This window comes from Stegodyphus dumicola, chromosome 11 (genome assembly GCF_044657685.1).
Source record: "Stegodyphus dumicola isolate Sdum_Otavi_A_Nest chromosome 11, ASM4465768v1".
Lineage (NCBI taxonomy): Eukaryota > Metazoa > Arthropoda > Arachnida > Araneae > Eresidae > Stegodyphus > Stegodyphus dumicola.
Window position 1 is genome coordinate 120982060 of NC_140778.1, and position 12661 is coordinate 120994720.

At 34.4% G+C, this 12661-nt stretch overlaps 1 protein-coding gene across 2 annotated transcripts in view; it reads right to left on the reverse strand.

The window, feature by feature from the left end:
• Positions 1-12661, reverse strand: part of LOC118193839 (uncharacterized) — a 57846-nt gene that overhangs the window by 1945 nt on the left and 43240 nt on the right. Inside the window, exon 3 of one of the 2 annotated variants that reach the window (XM_035364991.2) lies at positions 6229-6339. The exons of the other annotated variant lie outside the window; for it this stretch is intronic. Coding sequence (XP_035220882.2) covers positions 6229-6339 — 111 coding nt within the window. The remainder of the gene's footprint in view (positions 1-6228; positions 6340-12661) is intronic. 2 annotated transcript variants of the gene reach the window in all.

Below are 12661 nucleotides of genomic sequence, written 5' to 3' on the forward strand. Positions count from 1 at the left end.
GCAGCTTAACATTAGAACTGGAACTGGTGTTATAGAAAATTCTTATGTATTTTTGTTGTGTATAATTTTTGCGTATTATTTTACTGTGAAATTGTATTATCCTTATTTTTAAATTAATGTATAATATTTAATATTGTTGAACTTTACGGCAAAGCTCCCTTTAAGTTTGGCAGAATTGTGTTACAGTTAAAAGGGCGCGGGTGTATTTCCGTTTCTCACGATTCGGCTTCCTTGGAGGTTAGAGGTCACTGTCCAGCTGCATTTTCCCCTTTTTTCGCGCGGGTTGAAAATACGTGTTTTTCTCGTTCAGAGGCGAATAGTTCTAAGGGGCAGGCGATATTTTGACAGAGTTATAGGTTGGAAACATTCTTCTGTTGCGTGGGAAAGAAAGGGTCTGTCTTCTTGTAGAAAGTTCTGAATTTCTGAGAATTTCAGTGGCGATTTATGACCTTTCTTCTAGTTGGCGAAAGGGATTCTAAGTTTCCTTAAGATTGGCTAAATTTTTAATTTTAGTGCTGTTTGAACCAATAGTAATTTTGAGGCGTTTCTTGGAGAGTTAAACCGAGGTTTCTTAAGCCGTTGCACGGAAGGCAGGGGATCTTTTTGGACTTGAAAAAAAAAAGCGATTTTTAGAGAAGACTTTTAAGAGGTTTTTTGGAGCCTTAGGGGTTTGCTTCTTTGACGGCGGCCCCTACGGGGCCGGCCGCGGTCAGTGAGGTGCTGAGATGAAAAACGCGGCGGTTCTTCGGTGGTCAACCGCGGTATACAGTTAAGTTTTTATCTCCGAGATTTCTGGGTACGGAGGGTTCGAGACAGTGTGGGTGCTCGACATGTTTGACGGCGGCAATTCTTGCGGCCTATTATTTTCAATTTCGTCGCTGAGATTTCTTTTCCCATTTGTGGAACAGTCTGAACTGCTCGTTCGTGCTGGAGTATCTATTTTGCTTTCGAAAAGATGGAAATATGGAAAGTCGTCATCGCCTGAGGTCTGCTTGGGTCTTTTGTCTCCAGTTTCGACCCCCTTCTCTTATCTCCAGTGGAACTTCGAAAACGGGAAGTTGATTGAGTTAATGTGCTGCTTCACGGAGGAATTTGAAATCTATGAACTATGAAAAGGATCCGGTTCCGGAAAAAAACGATGAAGATTTAGTAGTTATTGTTTCGGTGATTTGAAATTGGATCAATGGATTTGGGCAGCTCCCTGAGTCTCTCAAAGGTGGTACGCCGATTTCGTGAGTGACTTTTTATTTTGATACATAATCTTTTTAAAATTTGGAAATGTTTAATACTAAGGCAAGAGTTGATTTGTTACGTAGAAAAAAAAAATAATATTTTTCACTTAACTTTTATCTCTTTAAAACTGACTGCTTGGTGCCGCGACAAAAAAAAAACAACAAACTAAATCTAACTGTGCTAAACTCTGTACTCAGTAATCAAAACTTTTAAATCTAAAAGACATCAAAGAAAGATATCCTCCCTGGTGTTTTGGTAGAATCACGATTAATTATGCACATCGACCACAAAATCTTTAACAGGCTATCTCTCACTAAATGAAAACTAATTTATATCTCCAACCTGAAAACACATAAATTTGAATACAAAATCTAGAGATAGCCTTAAAACTTTAACATTTCAAATACCACACAGATCTCTTCAAACACCGGGCAAAGATACAAACTCACAATTAAGAAGTTTACTCAACATAATCAAAATAAATTCAGCAATCCGATCGTATAGTCACCAACACTAAAATAAATTTTTCTACTACCGCAATATAATTACCCAGGTTCGGTTGAAAAACCATGTTTCCGTAAGGATCACATGGGTGACCTACAGTAGACCACAATTAATACACACAAAAAAAACATACAATATTAAAGATGATAAACACATTTATTGAAAATTTCCACACATTATAACTTAAGATAGCTGGCCAGACTACCGCTACAAAATCTTTTAAAGTTACTCATAGTTTTTTTTTTCCATATCAATCTCATATTTAACAATAATCCATTAATACAAAAATCATCGTGAAACACTTCACAGTTCTTAATCATTTTAAGCAGGAACTCAAGAATATTAAGCTCATTTAAAAAAAACTAATTTAGAATAAAACATATTGAACATAGCACTTAAACATTAAAACAAGGAATTGTTATGGAAAATTCTTATGTATTTTTGTTGTGTATAATTTTTGCGTATTATTTTACTGTGAAACTGTATTATCCTTATTTTTAAATTAATGTATAATATTTAATATTGTTAAACTTTACGGCAAAGCTCCCTTTAAGTTTGGCAGAATTGTGTTACAGTTAAAAGGGCGCGGGTGTATTTCCGTTTCTCACGATTCGGCTTCCTTGGAGGTTAGAGGTCACTGTCCAGCTGCATTTTCCCCTTTTTTCGCGCGGGTTGAAAACACGTGTTTTTCTCGTTCAGAGGCGAATAGTTCTAAGGGGCAGGCGATATTTTGACAGAGTTATAGGTTGGAAACATTCTTCTGTTGCGTGGGAAAGAAAGGGTCTGTCTTCTTGTAGAAAGTTCTGAATTTCTGAGAATTTCAGTGGCGATTTATGACCTTTCTTCTAGTTGGCGAAAGGGATTCTAAGTTTCCTTAAGATTGGCTAAATTTTTAATTTTAGTGCTGTTTGAACCAATAGTAATTTTGAGGCGTTTCTTGGAGAGTTAAACCGAGGTTTCTTAAGCCGTTGCACGGAAGGCAGGGGATCTTTTTGGACTTGAAAAAAAAAAGCGATTTTTAGAGAAGACTTTTAAGAGGTTTTTTGGAGCCTTAGGGGTTTGCTTCTTTGACGGCGGCCCCTACGGGGCCGGCCGCGGTCAGTGAGGTGCTGAGATGAAAAAGGCGGCGGTTCTTCGGTGGTCAACCGCGGTATACAGTTAAGTTTTTATCTCCGAGATTTCTGGGTACGGAGGGTCCGAGACAGTGTGGGTGCTCGACATGTTTGACGGCGGCAATTCTTGCGGCCTATTATTTTCAATTTCGTCGCTGAGATTTCTTTTCCCATTTGTGGAACAGTCTGAACTGCTCGTTCGTGCTGGAGTATCTATTTTGCTTTCGAAAAGGATGGAAATATGGAAAGTCGTCATCGCCTGAGGTCTGCTTGGGTCTTTTGTCTCCAGTTTCGACCCCCTTCTCTTATCTCCAGTGGAACTTCGAAAACGGGAAGTTGATTGAGTTAATGTGCTGCTTCACGGAGGAATTTGAAATCTATGAACTATGAAAAGGATCCGGTTCCGGAAAAAAACGATGAAGATTTAGTAGTTATTGTTTCGGTGATTTGAAATTGGATCAATGCATTTGGGCAGCTCCCTGAGTCTCTCAAAGGTGGTACGCCGATTTCGTGAGTCACTTTTTATTTTGATACATAATCTTTTTAAAATTTGGAAATGTTTAATACTAAGGCAAGAGTTGACATGTTAAGTAATAGATAAAAAATTGAATATTTTTACCAAATTTCCAGCTGAGATAGTAATTTTTTTATTTAATGTTTAATAGTCAGAAGTCAATTGAACTAATTGGAGGAAGTGAATCTTTGTTTTAATGTTTAAGTGCTATGTTCAATATGTTTTATTCTAAATTAGTTTTTTTAAATGAGCTTAATATTCTTGAGTTCCTGCTTAAAATGATTAAGAACTGTAAAGTGTTTCACGATGATTTTTGTATTAATGGATTAATGTTAAATATGAGATTGATATGGAAAAAAAACTAAAAGTAACTTTAAAAGATTTTGTAGGGGTAGTCTGGCCAGCTATTTTAAGTTATAATGTGTGGGAATTTTCAATAAATGTGTTTATCATCTTTAATATTGTATGTTTTTTGTGTGTGTATTAATTGTGGTCTACTGTAGGTCACCCATGTGATCCTTACGGAAACATGGTTTTTCAACCGAACCTGGGTAATTATATTGCGGTAGTAGAAAAATTTATTTTAGTGTTGGTGACTATACGATCGGATTGCTGAATTTATTTTGATTATGTTGAGTAAACTTCTTAATTGTGAGTTTGTATCTTTGCCCGGTGTTTGAAGAGATCTGTGTGGTATTTGAAATGTTAAAGTTTTAAGGCTATCTCTAGATTTTGTATTCAAATTTATGTGTTTTCAGGTTAGATATAAATTAGTTTTCATTTAGTGAGAGATAGCCTGTTAAAGATTTTGTGGTGGATGTGCATAATTAATCGTGATTCTACCAAAACACCAGGGAGGATATCATTCTTTGATGTCTTTTAGATTTAAAAGTTTTGATTACTGAGTACAGAGTTTAAGCACAGTTAGATTTAGGTTTTTTTTTTTTTTTTTTTTTTTTTTTTTGTCGCGGCTCCAAGCAGTCAGTTTTAAAGAGATAAAAGTTAAGTGAAAAATATTATTTTTTTTTCTACGTAACACTGGTAATTTCATACAGAGGCAGATTGTGTAACGACAACGTTTTATATGTTGCTTCATAAATCATGATGCTGAAGTTTTAATTGGCATTTGTAGAGCAATTTCAAGCACATTTATTAAAAGTGTGTAGCTTTATTTTGTTACACTAAATGTCAGTGATAAGTATGTACCCCAGAGTGGATTGGCCACTAATTTGTATTAAAACAAATTAAATGTCGCCTTTATACTGGGCATGAAAATGCATCAACATTTGGAAGAGTAGTCTTGTTTCATTCTTTAGCATTCGGTTAATCCTGCTGTCGAGTTGGTAAGTGATTTTAAGAAATCCTTTGGGCACAAATATTTATGATAAATTTTGTAGGTAAGAATTAATTTATAACTTCTACATTGTGACATAACTAAACCTCACTAGTGAACAGTTTTCCACAAAAGTTACTTAAATACTTCACACTTTTTCAACCCTAATACTTCACATATTCAAATGGAAAATTAAATGGTACATTATTAACCAATCTTTGTTAGTTTTACAAATCATAAAATAATAACGTAACGTAAAGCAAGTACTGCTCGTACAACTTAGATATAGTGACTTACCTTGGAGCTAAAATTCCAATTATTTACAATAAAAGCATTATCTCAAACTTATAAAACTTTGGTTGTATCTGAAATACCTTAAAATACTTACCAGATTTTATCAGTATCTTCTTCACAATTTCACAATACAGCATAGCTTACTCAGCTAAGGCGATAATGCTATGGTGCAAGTTCCACTAGGCTAAAGACTGATAGCTTACTTTCAAAATATTTCGCTTACCATTCAATTTGTGTAAATTCTCCGGTCTATGGAAGGATTGCGACTAGCCAGGATAAAAAATTGATAAAATTTAAATCAAGTCTTAGCAAAACTTGGAAATAATTGTCACAATTCTTTCTAATCTTTGTAGCGGCTAAATGCTCAAAGTACCTTATTTCCTCTGATTCTCTTTGCTTCACATATGGAGCAATATTCTGAGTAAAAACAAAATGGTAATGGAAACTCTCTTAGCTGTCAGCTCATTTAGAAATGGCAAACTTTATTCGTTTTGCTTAAATGCGTGGTCATCACGGTGCTTTCGGAGATGGAAGAGTTCATTTTTTAGATAAAGATGATTTAAATTTACTTATCAACATCAATATTAGTATCCTAGGCAAACAAAAAAAATTAATTTTTTCCTGTCAACCACAGACTACATTTCTAGCCTTTTTTCTTGTAAACTTTTAAGGACCACAGTTTTCTTCTGCTCGCAGTAAATTTGCAAATTATCTCTTTCGTTTCAATATAATATCAAGCAACTTATGCTGATGTTGAAAAAACATTACGTCAAGATTTAGAACATTTAATTTTCTTCTGTGCCACTTTTAAAAACCCTAGATTATGCCTGCAGAACGATGTAAAAGAAAACTATGCCTAACTTGGCTAATAAACTTATATTTTCGAGAAGCCTAGACCATTATTCCCTGGTCTTGTTTATTTTATTTAACCCATGTAATGTTTAATTCACTTGCTTTTGTAAACTACGTGTTGTACATTTTTAGTGCACGGTGACTTTGTACGCATTCAAGTTAAATCAAACGTCTGATATAATACCTTTTATCAGAACTTCTTTCCAACCATATGATAAATATTATCTTTAGTGTGGAATGAATTTTGAGGAAATGAAGCTAAAAATTGTGTTCTTTTTTTCTTCGTTATTATTAATAATGAAAACGTTTTATTTTCCAAAAATAAATATAATGGTACCATTAATTGTTCTTATAATGTGCGAGAACATAAAAGAGTGTCTACTTACTCTCACAAGTGTTGTCATTGAGTATATAACCATCTAAACAAGTGCAAATCTCCTGCCCATCAACTACATCACATTTACCTCCGAAGCATTTGTTCATTTCGCATACAGTTTCTGTCAAAAAGAAAAACATTTAGTTCAAAACTAACTTTGCTTTAAAACGTATTATTAATTTCTTACTTCAAAAGAAACTTCAGTGCATTTTATGAATTTTTTGCTTAATTACACTAGATAGTATATTAGAAAGGGCATGAGAATCCGGATGCAAAGTTTAATCTCTGTAACTCAACTATCTCTGTGAAAACAACTTTCCATCTAGAATTCCTATAGATATTCAATAGACTGCCAAACTCAGAAATTAATTAAGGGAAGGCTGTCCGCACTCTCAACCATTATCTGATTTAACATAATTTTGGGCATGCACTTATGGTCATTGAAAAGTCTTATGTGTCCTCAGAATACTTCATTAAGCAATTAAGAGTGTTTCATCATGATTGTTACTGCACCATAATTAAATATAACTGGTAACGGAACCGAATGTAATATCAAAAGGAAAACAAAATAATGCCACCTGAAATCGTTACACACTAAAAATAAGTACCATACGTCACTGCTAATATTACTCAAATAAATAATTGTATTCACCTTAATTATAACTCTAACTGAAACCGAATATAGGGAGATATCACGTTGTGTTAACATTTGTTTTTCAGGTTCGTGCCGGTTGAATGGCCAAAGACTCAAAAAGTAAAATAGTCAAACATTCAATTGAAACATATTTAAAGCATACTAGTAACCATTAAATAAAGGAAACCTATTGCGCTTAAAGGACAAGTATAATAAATAAAAATAAAATAAACAATACACGAACTCAATTCAGTTCTCACTAGTTCGGTTTATTTTTTAAATTTTGCTTTATCACGCATTCTCTTACACGAGAAAATATTTCATTAAGCATCTTTTATAGACATAAATGGGTACCCAATTAAAAATTATTACATTATGCATGTTATTATTAATCTGTGAAAGGATCACACTGAACGGACTTAGAGAAATCTAAATATAATCTCCCGGATAACCAATTTAGCATCCGAAAAGGACTTTCGACAACGATGCAGCTTGTGAACTGAATGTATTAGCGCAGCTATTCATATGAAACAAAGCGTTGCCTTCCTCATGCTAGAAGTGGCGAAAGCCTTCAACCGCGTTTGCCATATAGGACCTATTTATAAGCTAATCCAATTCAATTCGGAAGCAACAGAATCTAAGGTGATTCTGATCATCTGTTAATTTTCTACTTAAGAGATCATTCAGAATGAAACGGTACTAGAAATTACCTTTAGTCCAATTCTAATAGGACTTTAACAATATGATAAAGAGTTCTGCAACCAATTAGACACATATTTGCAATATAGAGACTACTAAATAAAAGCATTACATATAAACGATATGCCGAAGCCTCTAAATTACAAAACAGACAAATATGTAGACGACGCACTCGTCATATCTAGACCAATCGGTTTTCTACGAGCCGTTAATAACTTACAGTTTGGTCTGCGCATGATAGGAATTAGTGAAAATTATGGAAATTTAATCTAAATGCCGAAAAATGTTGCGTAATACTTTTCAGGAGATATCGTAAAAATCTGCAAGTTAATCTTAATATACATACATATAATAAATTGACCCCAACTGTAAACTCTAGCAAAATATTTAGGGTTTATCTTGGATGAGCTGCTGAACTTTAAAGAACATGTCGTGTATGTACTAAGCAAAGCAAATGCCTTCTACATGGCAATATACTGCCTGACGTACAAAAGTCAAAACTTCTCATAACAGTGAAGAGAAATTTATTCATTTCCCTCATACGCCTGGTATAATTTTACGGATTTCCACTTTGGGCCATAGCGCCAAAAACTTACAGGATGAAAGTCTGGACATTCCAAAACAGTCTCCTTTCCACAACGAACTCGCCTTTGTTCGTTGGAAAGTTATACTTTGATAAAGAGCTTAACATCCTGCATGCACAAGATTATATGATAGCGAGTTCACATAACTTTTTCAGGGAAGTAATGAATTCAAATTACTCATATAGAGGCAATAATTACTATCCCACAGTAGATCAACTATTCTCGAGACCTTGTACGATCTTTCATAATGCATCTCATCTGCCCTGTTGAGTGAATCTCAAATCCAAATTAACTGACAAAGCAGTTAAGACTGTGTTTTTAGCGAAGCAAAAATTTCGTTATCTTACCAGTTTAACATACAACTTGCAAATATTGTTTCCATATTTAATGTTCTGTATCTTCATATCTATTCAGGTTTAATCAAATTTAGTATTATTCTATCTGCATTACTCATTCAGATTGCTTATATTTGCATAGCATGTATTCTCCACTGCCCCTATGCTGCAATTCCACGTCATCTGCTTTCCACTTCACGCATAGCTACAGAAACCCCCACAGAAAAGTGATTCTCCCAATTCTGCTTGGATTTGCTCTCAGTAGCGCGACGGCAGCTCCCGTGTCTAATCGCTAAATAAAAACTGAAAACTTTAGTACCACCACTAAATTTTACAATGATTATATTTCAATTTCTCGATAGAAATATTTAAAAAAACAAGTAGATTTTGTCTGGATCCAGTAGAAGTCAAAAGAATAACTACGAAATCTTTATTTAATAAAATAGGATAATTCTGCGTAACTTAAGCATAACAATAAAGTAATAATCTTCACAGACATTAAAATTGAAGTATTCAAAAGAATAACTTACATAGAATCATCATCAGTACTAAATATCATCAGGCTTACCTATATTATGCAATAAGAAAAATAAACAGGAACATACTTTGCCATCGTACCTGAAAGAGAAGAAAGTACTACTGGATTAGACCTTTGGCCAGGTACAAGTAGCTAAGGTGAAAAATCAAATATACTGCATTGCACACGAGCTTTACTTTCTCTCGCCAATATATACCTTGGCGCACGTTCGTTTCGTATGCCTTTCGAGTTTCATTATGCAAAATACCTAAATTTATGCTAACAAAACGCCGTTATTTTTTTTAGACGCACACACAAGTATTAAGCAACTCTAGCATTTAAATAAAGACAAAAGATTTGATTTTTGCCTGTTAAATTTTTCAATGTGCTGCAAAGAAACGGTCTATTGTCAGATGGAAAATTTTACTAAAGCTTTGTATTTATGGTTTCATCTAAATGTTCGCGCTGACAATTTAAGATACTGTCAACTAAACAGCCTATCAGCTAAAAGGACATGTCGGCTAAACAAACGTGTATGGTAACTCTCCTATTACTTACCTGGCCGCAGGACACGGAAAAAGAAGCCGTGTTCAAAAGCCCTATCCTTGGACTGTTAAACCTTTAGAAATGTATTGTAAAGATAGCTTTTGAGAGTTTTTAAGTATGAGTCCTTAAAGGCAGGATAGCAAACTTTACTGAAGAGACAGTAACGCTTCATTTTAAAAACGAGTAGCAATTATATCGAATAAAATTTGTGATGCGTTGGTATAATTTGAAGTTTCACCGAAGCGAGTAGTAGTTGGATAGACTGAGAAAATATTTTGTTAACTAAATGATTGATTAGACTTTAGTTCACTCAATCATTTAGTTAACTAACGGGAGTGGACTTTAGTCCACTTAATGATCATTGAGTGGACTTTCATTGAGTCATCAATCATTGAGCGGACTTTAGTCCACTCAGTCATTTAGTTAACAACTCATTTAGCCATTCAATCACTTAGTTAACACATTTAGCCACTCAATCACTTAGTTAACACATTTAGCCACTCAATCACTTAGTTAACACATTTAGCCACTCAATCATTTAGTTAACACATTTAGTAACTGGCGGTGTCGGCTTAGTGTACCTGTCAGCTAAATGGATGTGTCTGCTAAATGGTTGACACCTCTTTATCCGCAACAGGGAAGAAGGTATTATCTTTTACCTAAAAATCAAATGATTTTTTTTCCCTTTCACCATTATCCAGGTGCGTGTGATTATGGCAAAGCCTCGAGGTCTCTCTGCCTAAGGGGAGGAACACCATTATCCAAAGTAAGAACATACCTGGAGAGCTCGCATATCTCTTCGAGGTGACATTTCTCAAAGTTTTCTTGAATGATCTTATTAATACACGGGGTTTCATTTGCAATATAGTATTGAATTTCACTGTAGTCTTTTACGGTTTGACAATACTTAAGCGACAGATAATGCTAATTTCAAATTTTCTGTTTTTGTAATGTTGCATTACTAGTAAAATATAAATACAAGTTACAAGTTAAATATAAAACACGCGAAATATAATGCAGCGACGCAAAGGGAAAATAAAATATTATATTTATAAAATATTATATTTATATTAATGTTATTAATAATACAAATGTGAAAAATATTCATAAAGGACATGATTACATGCAATAATGAAAATTAGAATAACTCCAAACGGTAGCGAATTATATATATTGCGTGAACTTTGCTACTTGCAGTGACTGGCATACAAGTGATGGTTTAGTTGGTTATGGCAAAGCATATTGAGCTATCTGCCTAAGGGCCTTATATACCTTAGTGGAGAATTTTCTAATGGAAACTGACTCACATACACGTTACACATGGTTAAAACCACGAAAACGTCCATGCAGCCAACCAGTTCGCCTGGAATCGGACCCGGGTTCCAGCTACTAGTGTTCAGCGATTTTACCGCTCGAACGCTGTTGGGGCGCTGACATATAAGTGACTAGGCAAATTAGCCGCTCGTTTGTGAAGTTTTACCATTTACGTGATTTATTTTATTTATAGAATGTCTCTCTTTTATTAGAAACCTAACTAATGTCTGCAGATTCGTTGAAGGTCATTTTATCGGTAATTCACTATTGATGGGACAAACAGATAGTGTTAAATAGTCTTCTTATGTACTCATAAGCCCTTCATATGTATTTATCTATGATGTGTATTAAGTGTTTATAAAATTATACTGAGCTTAAATTGCTCCGGAACTTTCTGAAGTAAATCGTGATTCTAGCCGGAGCGCAGCAGAGAACTAAATAAAAGGTCTGCGGCACTTCTTCTCTCTAAATGAAATTCAGTTTCAACGGGAAAATTTTATTTTAAAAATAAATAAGCGTTAAACATAAATTATAACTAATGCATACCTGTCTTTCTGTGGGGGGAAAAACGGACGGAGGTGTAAAAGACTTTTAAGAAAATAAAATTCCCATGCGTATGTTAAAGTCTTATTCTGCAGGTAGTGCAATGAATTTTTAAATTCAGGTAAAATAATTAAGATACAATAACACGCCGAGCAAGTATTAATTTAAAAGTCAAACAACAAAAATCATCGTTATATTTTCAAATGTTCACAGGACTAGTTTCGATGGTTTTACTGATCCATCAGCCTCAGCTGCAAAAGCACAAATGAAGGAGATAAAATATAGTGATTAGATAAGATAAGAATGGCTGGACACAAACAGTTGGGTATTTTTCTTTAGGAACACGAAGCCAAATATTTTTAGAGCTTGAAGAAAGTGATTTTACAGATATGTCATGTTGAAAAATCAATCAGTTCCAACTCCACTGCAGCATTATCTTCTTGAAAATCAAAATGTTGCATGACACAAGTGGAGAACTCATCAGCAATAATCTCTGTAAAAGGCGATTTGGCAAACAATTGGAATCCCTTTGAAATCTTAGAAATGGTTTAGAATTCACTATTTTCTTACGAATTGATACACTTGCATAGCACAGTAAATGCACATATTTGTCCTTTACCTCGGTAAAGAAGTGATTGGTCGCCTTTTGCTTGAACACACCATAGTTAGAACTGATCTAGCTTGGTACCAATGCGTAAATCCTACACTAAACCAAGTTATGTGAGCTATTCCAAGTTAGCAAATGTCTGATATACATACGAAAAACATAACGTGCACAACCTCATGCGTATACAATCAATTATGAGATGAGGCTGGTAATGGTAGTTGTGAGGGAAAAACAAGCAGTTTCGTCAGAGTCAACTCAATGGAGGAATCAAGGATAGACAACTGGAGCGTTAACGCGATCTATCGAAAATGTACCCTCTAGCTAATAGTAGCTCGCGATCGGTGGTTTGGCAATCACTGTATTAGATAAATTTTTTTTAGTTTGTCTATTATTTCGCAATTGTTATAAATTTGTCCCTTTTTTACGCTACAATTTTTGCAGTACGTACTTCGGCCTGTAGAGGTTAGACTGAAAAAGACAGAGATTAATTTGATTGTTTTTTTAAGATAGTTTTTAAAGATTCGATTTGTCAGTTCAGAAGAAGGCTGCTTTATTTTATTTCATTTACTTACTTCTTTCGTTGCACCCCCCCCCCGATGTATATGCTGAGAAAGATGTAAATATTATTTTTCATTTTTGGTTTTGAAATGATTGAACCGCTATT